Raw genomic sequence first — 26,602 nt, forward strand, 5'->3', positions numbered from 1 at the left:
CAGAACATCCCAAATCAGCAAAAGCATCTATCAGAAGACTAAGTCTCACAAGTCTCACATTTCAGATACTCATTTCAGATGCTTCCTTCGAAACCGCGATGTCAATAAACCCGGTGGCTGGGGATAAGATAACTACTAACCACTCCACTCAGTGGGGCCCCTAGTCAACTACAGCACCATCTTACTAAGCAACCTCACTCCACCGCCCGGCATAAATAAATTTTCGCGTCGCTCCTTTTTTTCCCTTCCTTTTTCTTTTTTTTCTTTTCAATATTCAAAGGTCTCCAACATACCCTTGTTGATGGATGAATGCTCTATTCCACTAGCAAATTTTAGCTTCGAGACCGAGAGTGATTGCATATGCTCGTTCTAATCCCATTGCCTGACTACTATTGAACGAGGTCGTTTGGGTTCGCTTTGAGCATACACCATACCAAGATTTCTATCTATTTTTCTGTTCATCCTATCTGATTTTGAGATTGGATTGGATTGCATATGATATGATATGATTTGATTGGCAAAAGGAAGAAAATGAGCTTCCTTAGCTAGTCATGCATTATTGCTCAAATTATTGAAATGTTCAAACTAACTACAGGTCTATAACAAGGAAGAGGAAGAAGGATGGAAGGATAGAAGAGAAAGGAGTCGGCACATTCGAAGCCTTGTCCGTCGTATCCCCATGATTCGTCGAGGTCAAAATCGTGCCAAGAGTGAACGGATTCTTTGGACTTATATATGTTCCTTAAATCTCTCCCTCGTGTTGCGGCCGCCTGTTTATTGTATGGGGTGGTACGTGTCAAAGTAGGGAGGTACATTCTATTCAGAAAGAATTGGCCTGGTCATGCAAAGTAGATTGAGCTGCATGGTCAACTTGTGTCGATCACAGTTGAAAGATATTATGAATAAAAACATGCCTTAGAATTTCCTCTTGTTTCAAGTAGTTCAGTTCACATTCATCTGCTATAACCACAATGACATAAGAAACTGTAACTGCATGCATACATGCGAAATATCAGGCACTGTCTGAAATGGACCGACAATTTGTACAGCGAAAATGATTACAAGAAAGGCACCCAGTGGCTTCTGTATCGGCATTCCGTGAATCTCCACATTGACAACATCTCCATCAAATAAGTTTCGAAGATTGAGCTTCCGCTGCTGCATCTTCGCCAGAAGACGTGGGATCTGCTGCTTCTGGTGTTTTCACAAGCAGCTCTTTATGGTTGCCGCCGAAATCGTCCAGGTACGTCCCCAAAGAAGCGATAAGGCGAATACTCTCTGTATCCACAGGCAATAGGCTCTCTTGGATTATCGACTAGCTGATGTGGACGCACTGCAAATAGTGCCAGTATTTCGAGAATGTTCGCAAACGTGACTCTCCCAGAATCAGTCAATGCTCATGCTCAGCTCGCACAAAGGACAATCTAGTACATTAATCGTGTCCAACTTCGAGAGATGATATTGGCAGTGAGAGAACCATTTCAGTTGTGATTCATATAAACGAAGAGGCGATGGGCATTCTGGGAAGACACAGACATACGGCCAGTATCGCTGAGGACGTGCTGGGTCCATACGTATTGCATGCAATCAACCGAGACCGTGAAAAAGCAGTAAGGGCATTCATACCATTCCTCTACTGATTGGCTGGGGAAGAAGAGGCCATTGCTGTATTATATTCATGCTCGAATTCATTGTCCCCCTCAAGTGGTAAGCCGCCCCGGTTTAGAAAATCTTGCTGCGTCAGTCTCATCATCCACGCCTCCGCCCAGTTCTCCAGCGAGTTCCAAATGATATCTTCTCTTGTACTGCATGCAGTGACATTGCTGCTTCAAGCCGATCAACTATCTATTTGTCTGCCAGGGGGTGACTATTGAGAAGGAGCTGTTGATCAAAAGGGTTCAAATTGAATTCACTTCAGACTGGCTTGCTTCCTACAACATAATCGTGCATGGAAGGTTGGTGAATTGTCAGTGAAATCCGGAAGAGACAGTCCAGTGGAACATGCAAAGAAGTGGCACTTGAACATATTGATGCTATTGCGTAAACTGTGAGTTGGAATATTAAGTCGAGAGTCCGTAGTCGATTTTTCTCCAAGATTAAGCAACTGTGATCTAAAAATTATAAACGGGCCCCTACTATTAAGATCTCGAAACAAAATCTTACCCTAGCTCAGTGGTGCCACTTACTTGGCTTCAGTCTGCTACTTCCAGATCATAGATTATAGTACCCACCAGTGCATTGATCTCCCACACACCACCCCCAAAATATCTTGGACCACTCGCCTGACGATAACGGGTCTGGTGTTGTTCGCCTCCCCGGCATCACAGTCCCAATTGGACAGATGATTACGGAGCTCATTATCATCAATCGTCGGCCGAAAATGCTGATACTGGCCATAGAAGACAGGAGATACACACATTTGGATTTGGATGCACTCCTTCCGTCCACGTGAGCGGGCATTCGTTGCCCGTCCATGCAAATCCGGAGATGTTGATATTGCCATCGCGCTGGATCCATTGGCTAGTCGAGGTGGGGGATTGTCACCAGAACATCTATTCTGGTCCTGGACTGTGCATACGGTATCTCGCCGTGTCCGCTAGGATGAGCAGCCTCCTGTGAACCATTGGCAGCGCATGGTTTTATCTCGCTTTCCCCGTGGCTTGCGGGGAAGTGGAGGCGAAGCCTGGGGTTACCATATTCTCCGATACGGAAAATAAAAATAGAATAAAAAAAAGATAAGAGACGAAGACTGTTTTCTTATTAAAGTACCCCTGGGGGTTTGAGAGGAGGTGTGGACTGAGACGCTGATATTAAGTGCCGAAGATTATCTTTAACTACTATCTCTTTACCACTCTTGGATCGTTTGAAACCCTCCTAGCGCTCTCTACTTCATGTATACCAGTAAAATGATGGCCATTACCGACAAAAAGACGAACCAGGACGACGTCGACGAGAGGATTTCAATCGTCGAAGGTCAGACACAGTACCAATCCCGCTGTCCTGATCGATATGATAGCGAGTCGATCAGAGATATAATGCCACCCTCGGGTCTGCAAGACCCGTTCATAGGCGAAGAAGGTGCCCAGATACAATACCGGAGTATGCAGTGGTGGTGTGTTCTCTTTCTCTCTCTCTCTCTCTTCTCTGTTTGTGTGCACGATGATATAGTCACGGAAAGTAATGACGGAAACCAGGCACTGTGCTATATGTATGTACCTAACGAACCAAGTCAATATGACTCCCTGATCGCAGCTAAACATATCACAGTGATGATAGCTCAGTCAGTCTCCTTAGGGGTCCTTTCACTCCCGTCATCCATGGCGACATTGGGATTTGTCCCGTACGCTTCACCGATACTCTTGGGAGTATCAAACACGCGCCTGATAGCCATTTTGCTAACATAGCCAGTGGCTGTATCCTGATTGTTGCCATTGGAGCCCTGACCACGTATACCGGGTACGTGCTTGGGCAATTCAAAGTGCGCCATCCTCAGATCCACAACATGTCCGATGCAGCAGAGATCCTGTTCGGCGCCTGGGGTCGAGAAATCATCACCATCGCGCAGATAATCTTTTTCGTCTTCCTGATGGGTGCCCATATCTTGACCTTTTCGATCATGATGAATACCCTAACGAACCATGCTGCATGCACGATCCTATTCTGCCTGGCGGGAACCGTTCTAACCTTCGTTCTGACCCTGTCAAGACGTCTACAGGAAGTTTCATATCTAGGAATAATATGTAAGAACGGAGGCCTGCGTTTTACCATATATATATATATATATAACTCTACCTGTGGCTGATTTGAAACACAAGCTTCGTTATCCATCGTAATTGCCGTGATGATTACGGTCGTCGCTATTGGCATTGAGGCCCCAGATCCAAGAGCGTATGCTATCGGCCACCCTACCCTCCTGTCGGGCTTTTCGGCTGCGCTCAACATCATCATCTCCTTTGCCGGCCACCTCGCATTTTTTAGCTTCCAATCGGAGCTTGCAGAGCCCAAGGACTTCACCAAGGCACTAGTCGCTCTTCAGGTCACTGACACCTCGCTGTACCTTGTCGCCGCCGTGGTTATCTATCGATATGCAGGCGCCGGGGTCAAAAGCCCCGCGCTTCTCAGCACCAGCCCAGTCGTCGCCAAAGTCGCCTTTGGCGTCGCGGTCGGCACTATTGTCATTGCAGGGGTCATTATTGGCCACGTCGGCGCAAAGACAATCTACGTACGGTTGTTCCGGGGCACCAGGAGGATGAATGAAAGAACCCTGGTCTCCTATGGCACCTGGGTGATCATCGTGCTGGTCTTGTGGACAATCGCCTGGGTCATCGCCAACGCCATCCCTGTGTTTAACGATCTTCTGAATCTGCTGGCTGCAGCTTTTGGCAGCTGGTTTTCATTCGGACTGGAGGGCTTATTCTGGCTACATATGAACCGGGAGCTTCGGTCTGCGAAACAAATTGCTCTGGCGGGTCTGAACGTCTTCCTTGTCCTTCTCTGCTGTTTTATAGTAAGTGAAAATTTCCTGCAAAAGGGGAACTTAAGCCATTGAGGGGAGACTTTTGACTAATATCCGATGGGATAGTGTGGAATGGGCCTTTGGGCGACAGGGAAAAATATCTCCCTTAGCGCGAAGAGTGCTCATGGCGCTTTCTCTTGCGCAGATAACAGATAGCTTTTGGAGTTCCCGGTGGAAATGCCACAGCATCGGATCTTTTTGAAATGCTTCAGTGGACGGGAAACTACCATAGGGATGATAACGGTTGGTAATATATTGGTCAATCGCACGTTAACCACTGGGAAACTCTACTGGTTTCTCTCTTCTGTGTCATTCATAGCTTTTCTCCCCATGCACCATGCTCACGTTTGTCGTTGTGACTTTGGTTCTATCAGTTCAGTCGCAATGGATCTCTCATCTCTACACGTCCTCTCACACTGCATCAAATAAAATGATTTTTATTAACATCTAAATGGTAGTTAGTTGTGCTTACTTTAGAACCTTCAATTACTCTACGATGCAGACTAACCAACCAGCCTTCAAAGATCGTACCCATTTTCTTCTTCTTCTTCTACTTCTTTTTCCTCCCCTACATATACCGACATATTACAGTGTAGTTGAAGTAGTAAAAATTGTTCGTCCTCGACATCCATGCCTCTCTTTTTTTTTTTTTTAAAGCCCACCCAGATTCCCAAAACCACCCAGGAATTGGAAATCAAATGACTCCGATAGATGATTCTCAGCCGAGATCAGCTCCTCGTCCATGAGAAACCCCCCCGGATATTGCATGAAATTTACGGAAGCCAGGCTCTGCTGCTCTTCTGCGTCTGGCGAAACTTCCTCGCTTGTTCGCTGGGTAGTACTACTCGTCGAATGAGAGCGCTCATGCAACTGGGCTAGATGTTTGGTGGGGACCCTATCTCCACTGGGATTTAATGTCGAGCATACGGTGAAGTCTATGTCTGTCGCGTGCGGATCGATCAGATTCCATAGCAGCGAGGAAATCGGCGCTGAGAGGCCGCGCGGGCCTAGGACCCCGCGTGTTTGTCTTGCGATGGTTTGTAAGTGGCTGAGTGCAGTGGCCTGTTTTTGCTGGGTGATTAGAAAATTGTAAATTTGAGACAGCGAGATGGTCTTCAACAAAGAAGGGAGGGGTGGAAGGCGTGCTTGTGATGAAGAGACACTCTCACCTTCTGAGCGAACCGGGGCCAGCGGGTAGCGATATTAGAGATAAATTGATAGCATTGGTCCAGGTCGGACATTGCCCTCGCAGCGATTGTGGGGTCGGTAGCAAATGAGAAAATCCAGTGGACTGTAGCGCTGACGATCACTTGATGGGCAATGATTGGATTGTTAATTCGGATGCCCATGTCTCCTGCGGCACGGATGAGTCGAGATGTCCAGCCCGCGTGTAGGAGCGCCTGGTCAACCGTCTGCTGGAGGAAGGACGGTGGTTTGAAGGTGGGACGCTCGTTCACAGGACGAGAGTCGGCAAGAGCGTGAAGAAGGGGATGGTTCAAGAGAGCATGTCCTGTGTGGAACGTGGTCTGTAGCAATAACCAGGAGGACCAGTACTCCATATGCTGGGAGACCTCTTCCGATGACCGGCTGTTGAGTCCCACATTTTCGAACCGGTGAATTTGTGCAAGGCTTGTCTCGAACTGGTAGAACTCCATCCCCAGAGTAGAATACGTTGAAGAGGCCAGCCATGCTTCCTCTGGCTGGCCGGACTGCGCCTGCGAAGTATACTCAAGAATCTTCCCCCAGATGGAGAAGAGATGCAGACAGGACACAAAGATGTTCGAATCTGGGTTTGTAATTGGGGGAGGTGCCAATTGGGAACGGTGTATGACGCGCGGCAGCTTAGGGCTCGCAACGTCCGGGAGATTCACCATCGTTGATGTGTTCGGGTGTAGAGTCCATGGACCTCGAGTGAAGGCTCTCTCAAAGAGAAAGACATTCCAACAACATCTGGCCTCTTCTTCTCTCAAATCTGGACTTCTTTGGTCTGTAGACTTTGCGTTACGTCCCAGTTCATTTACCAGATTCGTGGCTATACAGATATTCATCGATACGCGACGCTCATTTTTCGCTGAGAATCCGAGGACACAGGGTAAGAATGGTGCGAGGGAAAAGATCAGAACTGAGAGACCCACCGAAGATATCGCATAGTGTTAATAAACATAAAGACATGAGGATTGGCACTGACACTGTGCCATCTGCTGCGAGTGGAATAACCGCTGCTCGAGCCCCTTGAATGAAGCTATCGATTGGCCAAGGTCCGGTGCTATTGTGAAAAGAAGCGTCTGCGAAAGTCAACGTGGCTGCCAGGAAGCTTTGCAGCAAGTAATGAGGCCACTGGGGCCACTGAGACCGCAGTAAAGCAACATTGAACAATGGAAACGGTTGGAAATGTATTTCGGACTTGTATACTTCGATGAGTTGCGACATAAGCTCTGGAGAGGGGTGCCGGCTGCTGATTGTTAGTGTGCTATCCACCAACAGTGACCTATTTCAGTTCTTACCCAAACAACGGGCTAAGCCCTGGTCTTGAATAGCTATTTATTGATGCATTAGGATTAAGTGCTGCGTGGACGGATCGTTGGTCTGTTTCTGGCTCAGGGTCTCGCGCAGCCATACTCGGATCGATTCTTGATGGTCTGGTGAGAGCCCTATGATGGTGTCAGAAAGCGAGATGACATATATACGAGGTTTGGTTGGCTCACTGGAGAGTACTATTGATCTGATTTACTTGGGCTTCCAGTCGACTAATCTGACCCTGAGAGTCATGGTGAACGGCCTAGTTATCATGGAAAACCGGGTCAATGACGGTGCCCTCGGCGGGCCACGAGTATACAAACGCACATGTGGGTTATGTACTTTGTGGATTCTCTTTGCTTTTGGCTTGAACTTTTGTGAATAGGTGCATTTCTGATTTAGTCGTTGGCAGAATGAGCATGATGGTTGTTCCCCAGGGCATTTGGTTTTCTTTCGGCTTTAGACATATTGATCAGCTCTCCGCTGTTGCATGTGCACAGCGGTCTCACTCACCGACAGGGGTCACAGGCATTCTTGGAGCGCGGTTCAGACCCCAGGAAGCTGTGATTCATCATGGCAAGGTCTACTAGAACTGTGAAAACTCAGTGCATGGTGTAACAAGAGGCAGGTGATTGAACTGTGATGGACAGGGAGATCGATTGAATGCCGTCCACGTGAGCGGAACCGCAAGTGAGAGTTCCGTCCCCACTGTAGAGACTACTCGGTATTGGTATAATTCACTTGCGGGTTTACTACTATATACTAGGCGTTGCAGATATCTTTCGGGTCATGGCCATTGGTATAAGGGCCAAGATAAAGTACTTCCACAAAAAATGGATGGAGCTACCGCCAGCCCCTCTAATGCTCACAAAACACTCGATCTACAGCTCATCCGTTCACGATTGATGTGAGCCACCAGACATCCCCAGTCTGTTTGATTCTATATCCAATCTTCTTGTGAGCAGTGATTCTCCTGCTGCGCCATGCTGCTATATAGTGTTTCGCTGGCAGAATATTAGTTGACTGGCTCCAAAGCTAACCCTCCCGCTCCTAGACGCCTTGAAGACACAATCATATTCCGCCTTATCGAAAGGTCCCAGTACCCACTCAACAAACATATCTATATTCCCGGCGCCATCGCCATCCCCAATAGCAATCTCAGTCTATTAGACTTTCTTCTTCAGGAGCAAGAGCGCCTTCACTCCCAGCTCGGACGGTTCGAGTCCCAGGACCAGTGTCCTTTTTTCCCAGATGCGGTCCGAAATCCGATTCTGCATCCGCCGGAATACCCGTCTATACTCCATGAAAATGACGTGAACATAAACCACGATCTTAAGCTTAGATATATCAATACGATCGTACCGTTGATTTGTGGCCAGAAGGATTGCCTGCCGGGTTTGGTGGACACGAATCCCGGGTCGACGGCGACGTGTGACATTGCTTGTCTGCAATCGCTGTCGCAACGGATCCACCTGGGTAAGTTTAGTGCAGAGGCGATCTTTCAGTCCGAGCCGACTACGTTCATAGATCTCATCCGGAGACGTGATCTCCGGGGTCTATCCGCCGCACTTGATCAGAGGTGTATGGAAGATGGCGTTGTGGAACGCTTGAGGCTCAAGGCTACGACTTATGGAACGGTCTCTGTGGTTCCGGCGGCACATTGTAGGAAGATTGCTGCTGACGCGGTGTCTACTTTATATTGGGTAGGTGGTCACACTAGATTGGATGGTTGTGGATTTTCCATTGGAGTGACTAACTCTGTTCAACATTGTAGGGGCTGGTCTTTCCTTTGGTGAGGCGGGTTGAGGTGGAATATCTTATGCAGCGGCTGCGAGGAACTGAATGGGAGAGTTAAATTACAAGAACAAAGCAATTCTTAGTAAACAGTCAATGATCTTAACGGCGATTTTCACGTCTTGGGAGTCCTTCTCAACATGCCGAATCGGTGCACGTGAGCGGCATTTACCCTGTCCCAAGCCGTGGTTCGGTAAACAGACTGGACGTGTACTTCGTAGACACTACCGAATCAGTATTATCTGATGAACTAAAATACTAAAAATAAAGGCATGATAGGCAGCCTAATTTACCGGCAGTTCTGTGTGCCATGAAATCGTGTAGCGAGGGACTGCCGGGCTACTTAAGATAGGCAAGTGGCTACACCACTCTTTAGAACCTCGACGGCATTGCATCGACGTTATTTTTGAAGATTCAACCCCCGGCCTTATTTATCTATTTCAGTATAGCAAAACATGCAGACCGTCCATCTTGCAAGACTTATCATTCATGCTCTGCAGTCCCTGATTGCTATCGTGGTTATCGGTTGCTCCGCCGCACTTCTCTCGTCTCATGCCTCAACAACTGCACCCGGTCTAGCAATTTTCACAGTAGGTTATTCAATCTCTTCTTCTATTGTCCCACGTATATTTCTGTCTCATTTCTTCTCTATCTAGGCTGTCGCCACCATCATTGTCGCCGTGTTCATCGCAACCGGTTCCTCGATAGCCCGATACGCCTACAAATTCTGGATCCTCGTCGCGGCGAATGCCTTCACGACTGTTTTCTGGGTTGCAACAATCGCAACCTGGGCTCATGACCATTCTGGGGGCTGTGGGGGATATAAGCACAATTATTGCTACCGTAAGCGCTATGTGAAGGGGGAAAGCCCGCTTTCATCCACAAATCTTGCGCTGAGTGTTGTTGATGGGTGAGCATCCCAGAGATCTGTTCACTTTATTTTGATTGCTTACGAAGGGGGTTAGGTTATTGTCAATTGTGTTACTGGGAATCTCGTGCTTTGCGAGGTCGTCTAGCCATTATTAAAAGCTGCGTTGATGATAAGTATACCTAAGGCACACTATATACTCCAAGGCAGATAATGTTGGACCCGGCGAATGGCGACATTCAGAGTCGATCCGTCACTACCGCGGGGGCTGTTGAATACTTGCATTATGATATCTTGTATTATTGGAAGAGATATCAGCTATGAGCTTAATACCTGGTGCATCTGCGTCAGCTCCGAGCGGCATAGAGCTTAATAGGATTCATACTGGGTTGACACCATTCCGTTATTCATGAGCTAATATGAAGACAGAACTACTGAATCTGATAGTTAGCAAAAGGATATACCGATCTAGATAGAAGGTCCACACGCTTTACTTTTGTACAATTATTGCGCCATCTTGAATATAAGTCTTTTATTCGTGGCATTACCCCAACAACTATACTGAAAGTCACTGGGTGCGGAGGGGACGGCCGCAGCGTGAGACAATTGGAATGATTGGCAACAGAGTTTGTTCTGTGGATAAACAAGATCTCTTTTTTTGTTGTTAAGGTATCAAGGGGCAATCTCTTCTCGAGTGCAGCAATTATATAGCCTTTATTAGTATATGGATACATATAAGCATGATAGACCATATCTACGTTCTGTTCACCATTTGGAACGTCCCATTCTCACCTGCAGCCATTGAGCGCTATTGCTAATTGGATGGCCAGTCGGCATCAGCCAGCTGATGTATTAATCAGTAAGAACTAGAGTATGCAAGAAAAAGGCTTTGGTTGATGTTTGTAGTTCGGCACTTAATTGCAAATCGTTTCGAACCTCCTGGCAATAGCAAGTACGCGACTATTGAGCAACCCTCACCTTGATTATTCCACCATGAAATTTGTGCTACTAGGACAACGCCCTTTATTGAATGCAATCTGTCTGAAGCTAGAGTCACTCCCATCGTTCACCAAAGAACCCTCCTGTTGATGTGAAACAGACGCGTTAGCTGTCAGGCATGCATCCTGGACGCACACGCAGCCCTCCCGCTGAACGGCTGGGAAAGTAAACCATGCCGCGCAATAAACCAAGGGCAATTCAGACAATTGTGTAAAACTCTTGCCTCCCGGAATGTGCCCTTCCTCCTGCCGATTTGCCGATCCACGTACGTATCAAGCTTTATCCCTCCACCCTCCTGCACGAGGATGTGCCGCCCTGAGCACCCCTTGCGTCCATCAAGGTACAATTCCATTGCGCCACGGGATGAACAGCCAAACAAGAGCCACCATCAAGCAAGCCCTTGAATTCCCCAAATATGAACCACGCGGATCATCTATGTTTTGGTATATCGCGAAGGAGCGCGGCCCTTCGTTCGCCATCCCGACCAAGGGAATGTTACACACAACTTATCGTGTACCTAGGAGCCAAGGACAGATATAAAAATGCCCACGAGGTCGGCTCGGTAGCACACCAGGCGAGCATTCGGATTCATCTCTGGTCTGGTCGTTTGTCTCATCATCTTCTTCTTTTCTTATACTTGTATCTGCAGTCTGCATATCACTTGGCTATAGATCGATCTACATTCATCTATCACGCCTGTCCACTCTTTATCACACTTCAATTCTCGATCTATTCTCCTTTCCCACACAAACCACCCCAATCCTTACACAAACATCACAATGGCCCGTCTCAGCCTTTCAATCTTCGTCCTCTGCCTCTTCCTGGCCTTAATGGTCACGGCCATGCCCGTCAAGCGCGACGACTCGAACGGTAACGAAATAGACGGCAGCCTCGCCGAACAAGTCGCCGAACAATCCCTCGAGGTAATCCAGACACACCCTTCCTACTCAAACACCCTACACAACACCTTCCCACATACATAAGTACTAACATGGACACAAAAACTAGTCCGCCAGCAAAATGCTCGACCAAATAGACAACGAGGAGAAACAAAAGCAACAGGACGCAGACAACAACAGCAAAACCCCCTCTGCCACTAGCTCCAAGCCCAGCGCGTCCAAGACTACCCCCCAAGCCGAGAAGAAGGTGGCAGACACTGAGCCCTCCTCTGCTTCTACTCCTAGCTCTACGGCCGAGAACACCGCATCCACGCCCAGCTCTGCACCTTCGTCCTCGTCTTCGCATATTGTGAATGATAACCCGCTCTCCAAGGTCCCGCTTGTGGGCGAGTTGTTGAGCGGTGGTGGTAGTGGGTCTCTTACTGGGGGGCTTTTGGGTTAGATTACTCTCTGTCACCTCAGTGAGTGATGGGAGGGCATTGTGCTATTATTATTGTCGCTGTCATGTGTATTTGTTTTTGCTGTGCAGGCAGTTTGATTATTTGGGTGGAAGTGGAAGATAAAAAAAGGAAAAAGATCTTTTTGGATAGGCTTGACTGTGTTGAGTCTATCTCTTGTCTAGTACTCTTTGTTAATAACTAGTATTGGTTTAGTATAGCTAGCTAGATACATTGATTGAAATCCAAACCATCAAACTAAATTATCTCAAGCAATTTTGTCAGGGAAGTCACGTCTCTCTGGTACCTTAGTTAGTGAAGTACATGAGTCGACCCTCGAGTCATGACTATCAATCAGCCAGGATAGAGTAGACCTGGTATTTGTAGTGTGATCTCTTGGAGCAACACGACAAGTGAGATAGTAAGGGTACAACAGAACGGCAGTTCGGAAAGACTCAGAATAAGACGAAAAAAAAAAGGTTGTGACTCCAGGGTCCATCCCAGCAACAGACTGTCACAGACGTAGTAGTCTGCTAGTTATTCAACAAGATGACATGTAGGGCATCCCATTATAGATAGATCACAAGATCTCTCGATCAGGAAGGATGAGATATGGCTGGGGTACGTATCCATATCTGTCGGTTGTAACAAGACAGCAAGTAGAGGAAATGGACAGCTCTCTCCCATCGTTAATACCCAGGACAGCACATCCTTCATCTGCGGGTCATTCCGCGCAGTCTCGACCACAAGCGGTGCCAGAGAGGTCGCGTAGTAGTACTCGTGTCGGGCGATGAGCGCTAATGGCATTAGACGGGGACAATTGCACGGCTCGATGGTCTCTTTATGAGAAAATGCAACCTGGTCAAATTGGATGTTGGTTTGATCCAGATATCTTGTGTATCGTCTGTGGCCCTCACCCCTCTAGACCATCATCAGGGTGTCTGTCACTTCACTTGACGTTGCTCTTGTGCAAACGGCTTCCATACCCCACGAACACTATTTCCAGCCGAGTACATTGAATTCGACATTCCCCATTTCTTCGTATCATACAGACATGATATGAGAAGGATCGAAGATAGGTGCGGAGGTGCTGAGTAGCTTAGTAGAGACCACATCCGTATGCGATATGCTAAGGGGACTAGTCGGGTCGTGGCTTCGGATTCGGTTTGAGGTTGTACTGTGTGCAGAGTGGGAGATCCTGCGAACTGTTTTCTTTCTATGAGATCAACCGGTTGGGGGCTTCAGTGGCGAAAGCCATGTGGTCATGAAAGGAACGACGCATGTCAAAGCAAAGCGGGTGTCCTCAAAAGGATCTATGGATGGAGGTTCAACACCCACACACACACACACACACACCAGCAATGGGGCTCGTGACCTATAAGATGAGGCCTGTGAGGAATGGATCTTCGCGCTGGCTAAGACTTAAACTCTCGATGTGTGTGGTGAAAGCGAGTAGATATAACCGCGCCGGACAAGTTCATGAAACACGGCGCCTTGATCCATCAAGGGCGCGAGAGGAAACTTGACTCAGCCGGTATATAGCCACCAGAGGAAGACCTTAGAGACCCCTCATGCTCTTTTCTGACCACGTACGTGCCGAGACCGTGGACCAGGATATGAAGCCCAAATCCGCAGGCTGTGGTTCAGCAAGGGCGGTCAAATCCGCCATATGGAAGGATATCGCGCAAAATCCGCTTGCGATTTTGGGGTCGACCTTGCTAGAGAGACCCCATAGTCTGGGATGGCGGAGTCTGCTTTGATGTTTAACGGTGACATGACCAGCGACTAGAGCATTCTTCCATGATCAAAGAATCATCAGTAAATAGACGATCTAGGAGTTCCGGCAAAGGTGTGCGACCGGCCCCTGCAGGTCCAGCAACTGCCACGAACACTATGCGACCATATGTCGTGCTGGTCACAACAGGAATGTAATACACAAAATCGTAGTCATCACACTGGTATAGAAGTTCGCGTGTGCGAGAGTGGTGCATACATGGCGGATGAGGTATAAGTTTTGCAAAGTGTCAGTCGATTGGAACAAGAATATGTGTTGGATATCTCTCGGTACTGCTTCCCCTGGACGTATCTGAATTTCGGAGTCAAGCTTTATCAGCTCCGCGGTGATAGAGGACCATCAGAAGGGTAGGCATTGGCGTTGATCACTATGAGGAGCGAAGTAGCGGAGTTGGGGGAAAGAAGAGCACCATGAGATCTCGTGACAGGGGAGGTGGTGGGTAGAGAGGTAATTGATCTAGCAATGTTGACTGTGCTCTGGTTGAGAGAATGTATGGAAACCGATTCGTCGTGATGAAGGCGTTCAATGGATGGTATGTATGAGTGATTAGCCATGGATTTCCGGTCATCTCGCATGTCTGACTATTCTTCTCTATTGAAAGTGTCGATATTATTGTCGATATTTGTATCAGTGGATAAAATAGAGGAGGATAAAGAGGATCCCAGTGTCATTGCTGTGGTGCTTGAGCACGCGTAAAGGCCTTATAACCTTTTCGAGCACTTCAGCAGCACCGGGATGTGATATACTTCTTCTGCTCATCGTCTGTCTCACCCTCGCCCAGTTCGCTGTCTAGATATAATGTGTTACTAATTACTCTGTTGAGTGCTCCATGCTTCGTGTGGCTTATCGCTTGTCTGATCAGTGCGTCTTCGCTGAGGATAACTGGTATATATTGCTCCGCAACATCTTTATAACTCAGTTGAAGATCAACTTTACAGAAAGCCTCAAGCATTCTTTCGGACATTGGCTCCAACTTATTGGAGCAAGGGCTTTTCGCAGACTCGAGCTCAGGTAGTGGTTCGAATATTGACAATATCGTTGGTTGCAACAGCATCTTGCAGCGCACTGTGCCCATTCGAGTTATTCTGAATAGACCGGTCCAGGAAAACCCTCGATAGAACCTTCAGTGACCAAATACTCCGGAGCCGCAAAATTTCCCGCCTAGGTTTGTAAACAGCATCTGCTCTGGGGATGTCAAACTGACGATCCTAGGATGGAAAGGCTTTTTCTTGCATGAAATCCAGTATCTCAGTTGCCCGGACGGCAGCTGTCTGCAGACCCAGATTATTAGCAATAGCCTCATATACGTCGTCTGGGAACTCATTCCTAATCTATGCGAAGTGCGCACCAATCAGGTGCTGATCGTGCTCTAGATTCAAAACCATCCTGCCCTCGTCGAAAAGAGAGAGACTTAACTGGGCAGGCCCCTCACTGGCGCAGACATAGAACCGGGCCAGCTGACCCACCACAAGAGCGCCGTAACCGGCCCTCCTGCTTCCTGAACCATTTTGGTCAAGCGTTTGTGCCCCTTGAGAAGGGAGAGCAGCATGATATGTTGGAGATGGTGACCTTGGATCCTGATTGCCTTATGGGGTGGCGTATGGTCCCCATTAATGCCGGTGTGTTTGTGAGGCAGAAGATGACTTAACGTGCTGGCAGTCAACAGGATCGCGGATAAATTCGTCAAAACCTTGTGACAGAATGAGCAATCATCTGCGCTGTCCAAAAAGCCATTAGAAAGATGAATGATCAGTGCAGAAGTAGATGAAGCTTAGCAGCTTTTGAGTAGAGCTTACCCTTCTTCATAACCGGTATGTTCCTCTCTCGGAACATGTCCAAGCCTCGGATGGTTATATTCCACCCATTTTCTGTCGCTGTTGATAATAGAATCTATAGATCTGATAAACTGGACGAAACCACCCATGGCTGCAGTCTCAGACTTAGGTTGCCACAATATGTGGTGGGTATGTAGACGTGAGGAAACATGCAGTCTATTTCGGCGCATGTTGGCTGTTGACCTCGTCCCGATGCTCGATTCCGAGGCTCATGATTCGCTGTGAGAGCGCAAAGCGAGAACCTGACAACGATGGTATCATCTTTTACTTTCATTTACCCCGATGATTCGTCCATATCCAAGTCCGTGCTCAACCCAAAACCCTGCACACACCGGTGGAAGGCATATGGGAGACAGTTCCGCGATTCTGGCCGCTTGTCTGGACCCAGTATATCCGTTGCCGATAGGGATCTTTGCATAAGAAGTTCAATGAAGGCGGGTTACCGTGAGGACTGACGAGAGGAGTAATGCTTCCTGCTCTAAGCAAAGAGCGTGCTGTGACTGGCTCAATCACTCCGAAGAGTAGGCGGTTGGTTGGCGAAGGTGGGTTCAGGTGCAGAACATCGAGCCCGACTGTTTTACAGGACGCATGAAACATAATCTCCTATGGTTATGATAGCGTCGGGGGTTGAATCTGATCCTTCAGAGGTCAGAGAAGCTCTACTATCATGTAATTTGGAAAGAGGAGATAAGTCTCCAGTATGCTCCTTTTGGCTGGTAGTCTCGGCGTCGGTGGCATGTCCGGATAAGGCGTTTGCATTGGAGTGAGATTTCGGTTCGGTCTCACCACTGCCCATGAAAAGGAAGATGCAGTAGGAGCCGATTTGTGACTGCTTCACCTCAATTCTACTCTTCCGAAGTACATTACATCTTGGCCGGTTGAGCACTTGTCTGCCGAAACTGTACGCTTCGCAGCATACACAGTCGACAATGTTCAGCTGTTAGCCAACCAGGGTAGAGTATACCGAAGAAGAGAGGCCAAAGCTGGATGCATGTTTCCCCGAAGTCCTTCGTTTGCCCACCATGCGAAGCAAAGTGGACAGAGCAAGGCCAGGATAGCGATGTGCCTGGAAGGTGGTGGAGGGGGTTGTCTCTGGACTCTGAGATGACAGCTGGGTGGATCTGGGACGCCGTCGCAGGTGCAGGATTTTGTCTTCGATTCCTTGCGTGTGCGGCGCAATGCAAGGTCATTGTAGCTTTGGGAGATTGAATCGCAAGACAGCCCCTTTCTCGCGCAGCCTGTTTGAAGGTTCTCGGGTTTCACCATACATTATATCAATGTATTTGGCGGAAGTACATCGGCCATGGTTGATGTGATATCGTAGGCTGGGGAGCAGTCAGGAAGGCCGAGTACGAGCCGTTCAGCTTTTGTGTGCTCACGGCTCCTACCGAGACTCTGAGCATCGAAGGTTATGAACTGTTACGGTTTCTCCCGACGGAATGGAGGAGGATGGCTTCGAGCATCTCCGTGGCTGCGTATACGGCAACGCCTGAGGCTGTCTGCAGATAGCATTGGGTAAATGAATCGAAATGGTTGCCACTAAGCGCTCCAGGAGAGTAGCAATCGAGGCGACGAATTTACCGTTACATAAAAGCCGGAAAAGACAGGCGTACGCGCAGCACGGCTTCATGCCGAGTAGCGAAGCCCTTAGGTTCGTGGAATTGTCGGGTGGTCGTTCTAATGATTCGTACATAGTGCCTCGCAACTCGTTGTCATACGCGCCATGGCATGGAACCCGGAATCGCAGGAGCAAAATGCGGTCTGCGACGACATGATATACTTCTGAGACGAAGCGTCTTGTACCATAGGCGATTTGGATGGCATCATAGGAAGGTTGCTGAAGCGAACGTACCGAGGATGTATGTCATCAGCTCGGAAGGAATATCGGGTGACTGAACAAGTAAGGTTCGACATCATTTTTATCATTGGGCTCAGAATGTCAGATGATATGAATTGGAAGACTGATGTTGCGAAGTTGTTGTATGCACACACACAGGCTGATAGGTCAGGTCCGTGACTTAATTCCAATGGCATGAGTGAGGCAATAGGTTGCTTCAGGGACAGGAATTAGACACAACAATGACAGTTTCGAGAGATTCAGTGCTTCCATCTCCATACACTGATGACCTGGAAAAGATCTTGTCTAATTGTGTTCAGCGAGAGGGGCCAATTCGATGGTGTATTTGCAGCACGATTTGGAATCTTGGCGGCAAGACGACAATTGCTGAGCCCGTGATCAACGCCCATCGACTCATGAATCCCTGATGAAGCCATCGCAAGGCTTCTCTGGGCCTGTTCTTCATTCGCCCATCAATCAGGGCGTAGCGCAGGCCGCCACTGTTGCCAGGCATACCAGGAATGATCTCTCCTGGAACAAAGGGATTGCAAGATGTTCGAAGACCCAATTTTGGATCCCATTTTGTGATGGGAAGTGCAGGTTGCTTGCTTCACTGGGATTTTGCGGGTCACTGAAGGAGAACCGGGTTGTATGAGGACCGCCCCGGTGCAGGACAACAATTGATCAGGGTCGCTTGACCGTAACAGCCGGTTGGAAACATGAGAGCAGTGGCTATCGCTCTGCCATGGAAGTCTTCCACCTGCATAGCCTTGTTAATCGCGTAACCTGGTGAGGAGGGAAAGAAGCCATGACTTACTGAGCAGGAAGGTCCTATAATTGTATTGAGCAGTTTCGAAACTCAAAATTGATGAATAATAAACGATGGACATGGTCATCTGAGACATATAATTGGGGGGAATTTCATCATGGGCGTATATATAGTCGAAAGCCTCTGGAGATGCAAGATGCAGACGTTTAGATGTCTTTTTCCTCTGCGTCCGTTCCTGGCAGGATATTCTAGCACAATCCTCAACCTCACTGAAATATCGATGAAGCCTATGCAAGCAACCAATGAGCTCTGTATGTGAAAATCAACATCTGCTATGCTCTTACCTCTTTCAAAGGTTATATACATGCTTCCAGCACCGTGAGGGACACCAGGCTTGTAGGGGCGACAACAATCACCACAGCAAGTTGAATACCCTTTGAATGGACAATGCGCTGAAAAGCCGCAGAGCCCACAGTCCATGGTCAAAAGAATGGTGCTCCAGCTCCTCCCGGCGTGGCACCATGATACATGAAGAGTCCAGAGGGCGGGGTAAGGTTGTTATAGGGGACGAAGAAATGGAGAGCCTAGCGACTAGCTTTTCTCTCCCTCTCCATGCGCACTACACAGTATGAAACATGTGAATGTCAGCTGCGAATGGCAGCGTGGGGTTGATATATATACTATATACGAAAGAGAGAAAGGAATCTTGGGAGATCAAATGAAAACCAGCCTGTTGGGCGGAAGGACCGGGGATATATAGCTCCCGGAAACAGGTTTCCTAGCAAAAGAAGGTGGATAGACATGAGAATGATATTCTAGATCTAGACCGCAAGGAGTCATGGGGATTAGGATGAGGCCGCCAAAAAAAGTCGCCACGCATCATTCGATACATGCAGCGCTGTTCCACAACCCTCATGTGGGTGTCCAAGGTTACAAACGGTGATCGTGGCCAAGTGGCAAGCCCGCTAACCAGGTAGAATTTCGACTGCGCGCATGTCCATCCGCAGCCACCTGGGGGAGAATTCTCATCTAATCCTGGCCTGTACCCAGACGGGATGTTGTTTGCGCCTGCGGCCGTCCTGGGGATTTAGCTTTTTGCGCACATACTGCGATGCAACCCACCAGGATTACCAAAAAGACAGAAGAGACGTCTGTCACTTTCGTCACTGTACTTTCAGCTGGGCTATGAGCTCTTGTTCTGGTTCGCTCGCTGTTGGCCCTCATATAGACCAGTGTAGTATCCAGCGTAGTACCAAGCCATCATGAGGTTCTTGAGTCCTTCATCTTGCACTTAAAGAAAGTCAGTATTATCCAAAGCAAGAGTGAGAGCGCATCTTACCTTGGGATAGGGTGGCATGAGGCATAGGAGGCGCTCCTACAGGACTAGGTCCAGCCGTTTGATCCGTGACATGGGCACCCTGTCTAGAGGGCTGTTCTGGCCCTTGCGCAGCCTGAAATGAGGTCAGCCCAGTAGGCTCAATCGGCAAACGGAGCAACTCACCTGCGATGTGTTGACCTGTGGCACCTGGTGCGGTTCGGCTGGAGCTGTTGCATTGGCAGCAGTGTCGACGTCGGCGTCAGCATCCATGCGATCGGCCGACTCGTCCAACGGCTGCTCGTCCTGTGCCATCTCAGCTTTCTCAGCAGCCTCTGCTTCTCTCAGGACATCTTCAACATTCTCCCCCTTAGCATGGATGCTGTGGTAGAGCTGTTGTTGTTCCAGTCAGCGAGCGGATCACGTGCACGGGGAGGACATACTTTGTATTCCTCGACCGCCTCATCCCAGCTCTGGACGAGGGCAGAATCATCCCAGATCTCTTCCTGGGTGAGGGGTTTATTCGCCTTGGCCGATTTCCCCATGACCCTGGCAAGTGCGTGCAAGCAAACGGGCGTGTGAGAGGGTTGGGTTGCGGAGAAACAGGAGCTTAGAGTTGGAGTCGCGGCGAGGCCCCGTCGGCCGGGCTGGATTGCATTCACCGCTTGGCGGCCGAAAAAATGCGAGCAGAAAAAAAGTTTCCCGCACCTTTGCGATCCTCCGATTGTAGTCCTCCAGGAACCGCCTGCATTTTCACTCCAAAAATCACAGCAGGATGGCCCCCGACAAGAAGGACAAGAAGCGCAAGGGTATGTATTGTTACACCATTTGAGTGATTTTCATTCTCAACCCGTTGGTGCACCTACTGACGCTGCTCAGCTGCTGCCGCCGCCGCCGCCGATTCGCCCGCAAAGAAGACCAAGAAGGTCGAGGCCAAGCCTGCCGAATCCCCCAAGGACGCCCCCAAGTCTATCCTCAAGAAGGCCAACCAAAAAGAGTCGGCTGCAAAGACCGATGGCGCTTCGAAGCCGAAGGTCAATGGCCAGTCCGCCAGACAGATCAAGCCTCGCAAGCGTGCGGCCGATTTCCTGAGCGACAACGAGAACAGTGAGTCCGAGAAGGAAGTTGCTGAGCCCAAGACCCAGAAGGAGGAGAAGCCTACCACCAAGAAGTCGAAGAAGGAGGACGGAACAGCTGCTCCCGCGACAAAAGCCAAGCCCGCCAAATCCAACACCAAGGCCAAGAAGGCAGAGCCTGTCGCTGAAGAATCTGAAGAGGAAGACGAGTCCGCTGCCTCGGATGCTAGTCAGAGTGAGGATGAGGAGGATGACCGCACAGCTGCCCTTATCAAGGGCTTTGAGAGCAGTGGCGACGAGGATGAGTCTGGCGATGAAGGCTTCAACCCCGACCAGCCGGTCCCTAAGATCCCCGACTCGAAGAAGGCCAAGCGCAAGATCTTGAAGAAGCAGAAGGAGAATGCCGGTCACGCAGAGGAGCCTGGTACGGTTTATGTTGGGTAAGTCGCAACATCAAGGAGTTTGTACATGTTCACATTATTAACATACTATGCTTTCAGACGTATTCCCCACGGTTTCTACGAGCACCAGATGCGCGCCTACTTCAGCCAGTTCGGTGACATCACCCGCCTGCGTCTCTCTCGTAACCGTATCACCGGTCGCTCCAAGCACTATGCTTTCATCGAGTTCGAATCAAACTCTGTCGCTAAGATTGTCGCTGCCACCATGGACAACTACCTCATGTACGGTCACATCCTGAAGTGCAAATACGTGTCCCCCGAACAGCTCCACCCGGAGGTCTGGAAGGGCGCCAACAGACGGTTCAAGCGCACCCCCTGGAACCGCATCGAGAAGAAGCGTCTGGACAAGGGCAAGACGAGAGAGCAGTGGACGGAGCGCATCGAGAGGGAGCAGAAGAGACGCCTCGCCAAGGCTGAGAAGCTCAAGGCTATTATGGGCTACGATCTCGACATCCCGCAATTGAAGAGCGTGGATGAGGTTCCTGTCCAGGAGGCCAAGGCCATCGAGGCATCTGAGCCTGCTGCTGAAGAGCCCGCCAAGGCCATTGAGGCTGCCCCGGTCGAGGAACCCAAGGCCGAGAAGCCCGCTGAAGATACCCCTAAGAAGACCAACAAGAAGACTAAGAAGGCTGCCCAGTCCCCTGCTGCGCAGGAGACTCCCAAGTCGGTAGAAAAGTCTACCCCGAAGAAGACCACCGAAGAAGTTGCTTCCCCGGCCGCCCAGAAGGCCAAGAAGGTCCAGAAGAAGACCAAGGCCAAGTCTAAGGCTTAGAGGGATTTGGGGGGTTTATATACTTTTGTATTTCTTCCTTATGGCATTAAAAGAGAATTACCCGGAGTTCAATCAATTGTACATGACAATATGGACATTATTTTCGCTTCAACAATGAGTCTTAATTCATGATTCGGTCCAGTATTCTGTCCAGTAAACGTATCCTCGAAAACATCTCCCAAAACCACCTATTTTCAGTCCGTGCTTAGCGTGCCTCAGGCAACCAAAAGCAACATACTAAACTGTAAATCACGTGACATATTATGACCCACAGCTCCACCCCTGACTAATCGGCTATAAAAAAAACCCACGCACCGAATCCAAATTTCCTCTCTTTTCCCTTTCTTCTCCCAACTCCTCGTTCAAAGAATCGCATTCAAAGCTCACACACAGAGAGAAAGTCGTCATGACTCTTCTCTCTCTCCATACCTAGCTTTGGGAGAAAGTCCCCGGACACCCTGACTGTTTAAACGTCCTCTTGCAGGGCCCAGTCAGGCAATGCGGAAACGCGCCGCCATAGAAGCAATTCGATAGCGGCTTATACGCCCTATTCCCCTCCCAGTGTTGTCTCCTGTACCCGAACACTCTGCCCCTTCGGGGTCTCTGTGGAAAACAATGGTTGGTGCAGGGCAGTGCTGGAGAGGTGGGTTTTTATTTGGGTTGCCTTTCGTCGTGTTTGGATAGTCATGCGATTGCCCCCCATTTTTATTTCTCTTCTGGGTTTTCCGTTCATCTGGAGGTGAATGTGAACAGACCTTCTTTGGCTGAAAAGTCGGGAAGGATTAGTTGGGAAATTGGGGGGTACCTCAATGGGGCTCATTCTTGAGACGAGGAGTTCAATCTTTTCTGAATTTTCATTTTTTTTTTCACGAGTCTGTAGCTTATGGAAAGCGGTGATTGTGGGCCTTGGGTGATTCTGATCTATCATCTGGCTTCCGTCGCAGATGCTCTGTCGAAGGAGCCGGACTCTACACTTACTTTCCATCTATCTGTTCTTGATGTTGTTTTGATATGGTTCGTGTGATGATATACCAATCATAGAGTCAAGCCCTGAAATCCTTATACTACGGTATGGGGTTGTTGACGATAAACGATTGTTTTCATATCTGATGAACATCCACATTCATACACATTATTGATACCCCTATTGCATTATATTATAACTCGAAATATGAATCAAGTATCTTCCAAGAAATATGAAGAACCATTTTAATTTACACTTCCAACTCCACGTAGCTTAAAACATCCATGCATACATTAGCATAGCATACATACATAACTTCATTGTGTCTTCTTCGCAGCAGGCGCCGCAGCAGCAGTAGCCCTCTGCAACAAGACAGCCGTCACAACCTCCGCCATAGTGGTAATCGCCGTCGCACAAACATTACTCCAAATCTGGATGCTCACCGACCCCATGGGCGCACGGGGAAACGACAGCACCCACGCCACGTAGTAAGGAAGCCAACCCTCCGGCAGATGGAAGACCGGAGTTTTCGAGTACCAGAACTGCAGGAAGAACTTGAGACCAGATGTACCGAACCAGCGAACGATTTTGACACCCCAGTCGAAGGAGGTTTTCTGCGAAACCAGTTGTTTGTCTGTTGTTCAAGTTGGAAAGCTTTTGTCAGCTCTCTCTCCAGTAATAGCCAATCTACCCACTCCCAAAACCATATATGTAGCTCGTAACTCTGATCGGATTTGAACGTACTGATCGCCTCATATTCCTCCATGGTCTTATCATGTTTCCGTCGAAGTTTCGCCCATTTCGCAAACTCATCCTGTGAGCTGGTGTTGTTCATGTCCCGCTTCAGCTGGACAACCTCGCGCTTGAGTCGGTTTTGTTCTCTGTATTTCTTCGACGTGGAGGTCGGGACTTTTAGGTAGAGGAGCCATAGCTAGAGGGTACTTGTTAGCTTTACTGCAACTTTGGCATCTAGCATTTAGGGAGCAAGAAAATGGCAGGGAGCAAGTAGCTCAAGGCGTATGACAGCTAAAGGCCACCACTCAGTAAGCTCCCAGACAAAACATACCAGGTTATCAATCGTGCTAGCGCCAATGGTATTAACCAAATAGATGGCGACATGGACGAAGAAAACCGACCACAGGAGCGACAACATGATGGGCTAGACGTCGGTGCGATCGAGTGATGGAGGGGAGGGAGGAAGAACAAGGAATAGATCGAATTGGTTCCCGGAAATGTGGGCAAAAAGAGACCACGAAGCCCGACCGACTTGCGCGGAGAGTGGTGCGTGCAACCTGCCTCAGACAAGCAAATTTTCCCTATGTAAGGTTGGGGAAGATCTAACAATGAGCGAGCAGACAAAGAAAGAGAGAAAGACTGAGGCTGAAAGAGAAATGACATCCATGAATGGAGTGAGAAAGCAAATGACGTTGTCACGTTGTTTCCCGCCCGTCGGCCGCGGCGCGGCACTTTCGTTTCCCCCCGAGCTTTAAACCATGTTCCTTTCAACATTAACATAACGTCCGCTATTAGTATATTTCATACGCCATGCTGCAAGGCGGGTGATTCTCAATGTCTACTCCTCCGGACGGAAGTGCGGCTTACAATGAACTCGCTCGAATATTCTCCGCCAGACGCAAAGATAATCGTGTCCTAGAGATCGAGATACTCCCGCCCGGTCTTGGTCCACTGCTAGAAGATGGGAACTCGATCGGACTTACAAAGAAGTACCTGGTTCAGGCTTTCGTAACGGCTAGACGAATCTTCTTCGATGCTTCAAACGAGCCGTTTTATTTTCCCGATGCCAGTGGCCACGAAGACGAGCGCAAAGCCCCGCAAAACGAATCCCTGCGACAGAAGCGAAGAGACGACCTGCTAAATGCCAGCGAAATCATTCTCCTCTTCGATTGCGAACACCTGACGGCATGTAGCTGGCGCAAAAGGCGTCTGGCTGCCTTGATACAGCACGGTGGCTCTGCGGACACTAGCCTTGGCCATCGGGAAATGACCACTCGTCAATTGAATACAGAACTCTCTCTGTTGACCACCTACATTTGCTCTCCACTGCATCGTCATACGAAGTCCCCGACGCTTTATAACCACCGGCTATGGGTGTTGAGGCAGATGCTTTCTGAAAGTAGCGGGAGTTTGACAAGACGAGAAGATGACAGGGGTCTTGTGTCGGACCGAAAGGTGCTAGATGAGGAACTATCTATTGTCCTCCGATCTGGAGAGCTGCACCCGAAAAATTACTACGGATTCACTTATATGAGACAGCTTCTCGACATGTTATCGGGCAGTTATAAGGACCAAGAAGGCGCCTCTGCGCGTCTAGCTGCCTCAATCATACCAAAAGTGATGGACTGGTGCCTCGCACATCCCAGTGACATTTCCGGTTGGATGTTCACTTTGCGCCTACTGGACTGGGTCCCTGATGAAGAGTCCAGAGCAGATTGTATTGACAAGGTATTGCTTTTCGCATTGAACGTTGGTTGGGAAGGCGAGAGCATCTGGACGTTTGTGAATTTGGCGACAAAGATGACAGGCGGAGGAGCCTCAGGAAAAGACCAAGGTAGGATGCCGTCGAATGCATTGACAAACCTTCCTTTGTCTGAATTTGGGGCTGCAGACGGGTGGAAGACCTGCTTGGAAAGGGCAAGGGCTGCTTGGGTTGCTCGTCAGCAGGTGGGTAGCCGGTCCAACGACACGTATAGGTGACGGCAGCCCGCGGTAAAGATAGGGTAGACACTATGTATCATATATATCACAAGGTAAAGGCTTTAGTGCACCATATGCGCCTTCTTTCATGCAAATTTGAACGCTGCTTGATTCAACGCCTCGCTAAATACCATTGTCTCGTCACATGCATCTGCAAACACACCCCATTTGATGAAGCCAAGAGTCCGCCACAAGTCGCAGCTAGATCACATCGCAAGCCCCAAGATATACCCTGATATCAACAACATCCATTCTGGGTAGCCAAAAGACGTTTCCCAAACGAACATGTACAAAATGCGTAGACCAGAAGCGTGGGTAAGGATTATGCGATGAACCGTTTGGTCTGGCCTATACAACGTGGGCAAACACCGGCTGTCTCACTTCTTGGATGCTGCAAGTGCTTCAGATTCCTTTCGCTGGTCGGCTAAACGGGGAATAAAGCAGTCAGTATGATGAACGATCCGAGGATGACGCAGACCACCAAGTCAAAAGCCTACATACCCAACATTTGCTTCGCTCGCATCTTCGCTGCATCCTGCTCCTTTTTGGCCAAGATACCACCCTTTCCCACGTCGGTCTTTGTTTTCTATGCAACATAAGCGCATTAGGAGGTGAAAAGCAGGAGGCAGAACAGGGAAACTCTCTTACCTTCTTCGCATCTTCTTTCTGCCTCTTCAGGCGGGCCTGATCTCTCTGGTTACCCCGAGCCATTTTTATAGTTCAAGTACGACAAGTGAGTTGTTGGGCTCTTGTTCGCTAGAAATATGCCTCTTTTTGAAAGATAGTATAACGAGGGGGTTCGAGAAACGAATCGAAGGGTGGGTGCTGTTCGAATATGCAGGGTTTCGGGCATCGAAGGTTTTTCCGCCTCAGAAGGAAGGCCGCCGAGCCGCCGCCCCCGGAATTCCCTCTTCAGGTGTGCCTCCGTACGCCTCCGCTGATCTTACTCTCTGCAGCTGTGGCAAGCCGGCATGGGTGCCATTTCCACATCACCATCTTCTCAGCCAAAGATGGGAAAGGATATTGGCGGCAA

At 49.0% G+C, this 26,602-nt stretch overlaps 13 protein-coding genes across 13 annotated transcripts; 6 read left to right on the forward strand and 7 right to left on the reverse strand.

Moving 5' to 3' along the window:
• Positions 1-282: 282 nt before the first annotated feature.
• ASPBRDRAFT_44376 (uncharacterized protein) lies at positions 283-934 on the reverse strand (the record flags this gene model as incomplete). The annotated part of the gene is made up of 1 exon (XM_067625182.1): positions 283-934. A coding segment is annotated over exon 1 (247 nt), but the record flags the coding sequence as incomplete, so codon positions are not given.
• Positions 935-3,035: 2,101 nt separating this feature from the next.
• ASPBRDRAFT_179851 (uncharacterized protein) lies at positions 3,036-4,848 on the forward strand (the record flags this gene model as incomplete). The annotated part of the gene is made up of 5 exons (XM_067619911.1): positions 3,036-3,114; positions 3,253-3,340; positions 3,409-3,740; positions 3,816-4,507; positions 4,583-4,848. The coding sequence occupies 5 exons, from the start codon at positions 3,036-3,038 to the stop codon at positions 4,670-4,672; spliced, it is 1,281 nt and encodes a 426-aa protein (XP_067478685.1). The 3' UTR covers positions 4,673-4,848.
• A 151-nt stretch (positions 4,849-4,999) lies between these two features.
• Positions 5,000-7,606, reverse strand: ASPBRDRAFT_179852 (uncharacterized protein; the record flags this gene model as incomplete). Its single annotated transcript, XM_067619912.1, has 7 exons — positions 5,000-5,578; positions 5,686-6,587; positions 6,652-6,968; positions 7,021-7,167; positions 7,222-7,295; positions 7,361-7,490; positions 7,547-7,606. Coding segments are annotated over 7 exons (2,041 nt in total), but the record flags the coding sequence as incomplete, so codon positions are not given.
• A 239-nt stretch (positions 7,607-7,845) lies between these two features.
• On the forward strand, positions 7,846-8,918 carry ASPBRDRAFT_154790 (uncharacterized protein). Its single transcript, XM_067619381.1, has 3 exons — positions 7,846-7,940; positions 8,088-8,736; positions 8,808-8,918. Exons 1-3 carry the CDS (start codon positions 7,867-7,869, stop codon positions 8,886-8,888), a joined length of 804 nt encoding a protein of 267 aa, XP_067478687.1. The 5' UTR covers positions 7,846-7,866; the 3' UTR covers positions 8,889-8,918.
• A 364-nt stretch (positions 8,919-9,282) lies between these two features.
• On the forward strand, positions 9,283-9,741 carry ASPBRDRAFT_676691 (uncharacterized protein; the record flags this gene model as incomplete). The annotated part of the gene is made up of 2 exons (XM_067628935.1): positions 9,283-9,417; positions 9,484-9,741. 2 exons carry the CDS (start codon positions 9,283-9,285, stop codon positions 9,739-9,741), a joined length of 393 nt encoding a protein of 130 aa, XP_067478688.1.
• Positions 9,742-11,236: 1,495 nt separating this feature from the next.
• ASPBRDRAFT_44379 (uncharacterized protein) lies at positions 11,237-12,310 on the forward strand. Its single transcript, XM_067625184.1, has 2 exons — positions 11,237-11,617; positions 11,703-12,310. Exons 1-2 carry the CDS (start codon positions 11,474-11,476, stop codon positions 12,033-12,035), a joined length of 477 nt encoding a protein of 158 aa, XP_067478689.1. The 5' UTR covers positions 11,237-11,473; the 3' UTR covers positions 12,036-12,310.
• A 2,758-nt stretch (positions 12,311-15,068) lies between these two features.
• Positions 15,069-16,047, reverse strand: ASPBRDRAFT_613382 (uncharacterized protein). Its single transcript, XM_067628298.1, has 2 exons — positions 15,622-16,047; positions 15,069-15,543 (listed from the first exon to the last, which is right to left on the reverse strand). The coding sequence occupies exons 1-2, from the start codon at positions 15,828-15,830 to the stop codon at positions 15,237-15,239; spliced, it is 516 nt and encodes a 171-aa protein (XP_067478690.1). The 5' UTR covers positions 15,831-16,047; the 3' UTR covers positions 15,069-15,236.
• Positions 16,048-16,211: 164 nt separating this feature from the next.
• ASPBRDRAFT_613406 (uncharacterized protein) lies at positions 16,212-17,131 on the reverse strand. Its single transcript, XM_067628299.1, has one exon. It carries the CDS (start codon positions 16,924-16,926, stop codon positions 16,594-16,596), a length of 333 nt encoding a protein of 110 aa, XP_067478691.1. The 5' UTR covers positions 16,927-17,131; the 3' UTR covers positions 16,212-16,593.
• A 2,318-nt stretch (positions 17,132-19,449) lies between these two features.
• On the reverse strand, positions 19,450-20,126 carry ASPBRDRAFT_56038 (uncharacterized protein; the record flags this gene model as incomplete). Its single annotated transcript, XM_067627475.1, has 4 exons — positions 19,450-19,556; positions 19,606-19,717; positions 19,768-19,974; positions 20,025-20,126. 4 exons carry the CDS (start codon positions 20,124-20,126, stop codon positions 19,450-19,452), a joined length of 528 nt encoding a protein of 175 aa, XP_067478692.1.
• Positions 20,127-20,356: 230 nt separating this feature from the next.
• ASPBRDRAFT_126753 (RNA-binding protein) lies at positions 20,357-21,890 on the forward strand (the record flags this gene model as incomplete). Its single annotated transcript, XM_067617896.1, has 3 exons — positions 20,357-20,390; positions 20,461-21,097; positions 21,158-21,890. 3 exons carry the CDS (start codon positions 20,357-20,359, stop codon positions 21,888-21,890), a joined length of 1,404 nt encoding a protein of 467 aa, XP_067478693.1.
• Positions 21,891-23,171: 1,281 nt separating this feature from the next.
• On the reverse strand, positions 23,172-24,007 carry ASPBRDRAFT_127666 (guided entry of tail-anchored proteins factor 1; the record flags this gene model as incomplete). The annotated part of the gene is made up of 3 exons (XM_067617993.1): positions 23,172-23,488; positions 23,599-23,785; positions 23,921-24,007. The coding sequence occupies 3 exons, from the start codon at positions 24,005-24,007 to the stop codon at positions 23,172-23,174; spliced, it is 591 nt and encodes a 196-aa protein (XP_067478694.1).
• A 12-nt stretch (positions 24,008-24,019) lies between these two features.
• Positions 24,020-25,791, forward strand: ASPBRDRAFT_613710 (uncharacterized protein). The gene is made up of 2 exons (XM_067628302.1): positions 24,020-24,135; positions 24,210-25,791. Exon 2 carries the CDS (start codon positions 24,424-24,426, stop codon positions 25,567-25,569), a length of 1,146 nt encoding a protein of 381 aa, XP_067478695.1. The 5' UTR covers positions 24,020-24,135; positions 24,210-24,423; the 3' UTR covers positions 25,570-25,791.
• A 155-nt stretch (positions 25,792-25,946) lies between these two features.
• Positions 25,947-26,280, reverse strand: ASPBRDRAFT_126592 (4F5 domain protein; the record flags this gene model as incomplete). The annotated part of the gene is made up of 3 exons (XM_067617881.1): positions 25,947-25,993; positions 26,071-26,155; positions 26,218-26,280. The coding sequence occupies 3 exons, from the start codon at positions 26,278-26,280 to the stop codon at positions 25,947-25,949; spliced, it is 195 nt and encodes a 64-aa protein (XP_067478696.1).
• Between the last annotated feature and the right edge of the window lie 322 nt (positions 26,281-26,602).

Source organism: Aspergillus brasiliensis, assembly GCF_001889945.1.
Source record: "Aspergillus brasiliensis CBS 101740 unplaced genomic scaffold ASPBRscaffold_7, whole genome shotgun sequence".
Lineage (NCBI taxonomy): Eukaryota > Fungi > Ascomycota > Eurotiomycetes > Eurotiales > Aspergillaceae > Aspergillus > Aspergillus brasiliensis.

Excerpts from the sequence above, each read along its gene's own strand:
- ASPBRDRAFT_613382 (XM_067628298.1), bottom strand. The coding sequence starts at position 15,830 with ATGCGCCGAAATAGACTGCATGTTTCCTCACGTCTACATACCCACCAC. Across the intron at positions 15,544-15,621 it reads CATACCGGTTATGAAGAAGG|CGCAGATGATTGCTCATTCT; the intron begins GTAAGCTCTACT and ends CTTTTTGGACAG.
- ASPBRDRAFT_44379 (XM_067625184.1), top strand. The coding sequence starts at position 11,474 with ATGGCCCGTCTCAGCCTTTCAATCTTCGTCCTCTGCCTCTTCCTGGCC. Across the intron at positions 11,618-11,702 it reads TCGCCGAACAATCCCTCGAG|TCCGCCAGCAAAATGCTCGA; the intron begins GTAATCCAGACA and ends CACAAAAACTAG.
- ASPBRDRAFT_613406 (XM_067628299.1), bottom strand. The coding sequence starts at position 16,926 with ATGGTGAAACCCGAGAACCTTCAAACAGGCTGCGCGAGAAAGGGGCTG.
- ASPBRDRAFT_154790 (XM_067619381.1), top strand. The coding sequence starts at position 7,867 with ATGGATGGAGCTACCGCCAGCCCCTCTAATGCTCACAAAACACTCGAT. Across the intron at positions 7,941-8,087 it reads CTCATCCGTTCACGATTGAT|ACGCCTTGAAGACACAATCA; the intron begins GTGAGCCACCAG and ends TCCCGCTCCTAG. Across the intron at positions 8,737-8,807 it reads CGGTGTCTACTTTATATTGG|GGGCTGGTCTTTCCTTTGGT; the intron begins GTAGGTGGTCAC and ends TCAACATTGTAG.
- ASPBRDRAFT_613710 (XM_067628302.1), top strand. The coding sequence starts at position 24,424 with ATGTCTACTCCTCCGGACGGAAGTGCGGCTTACAATGAACTCGCTCGA.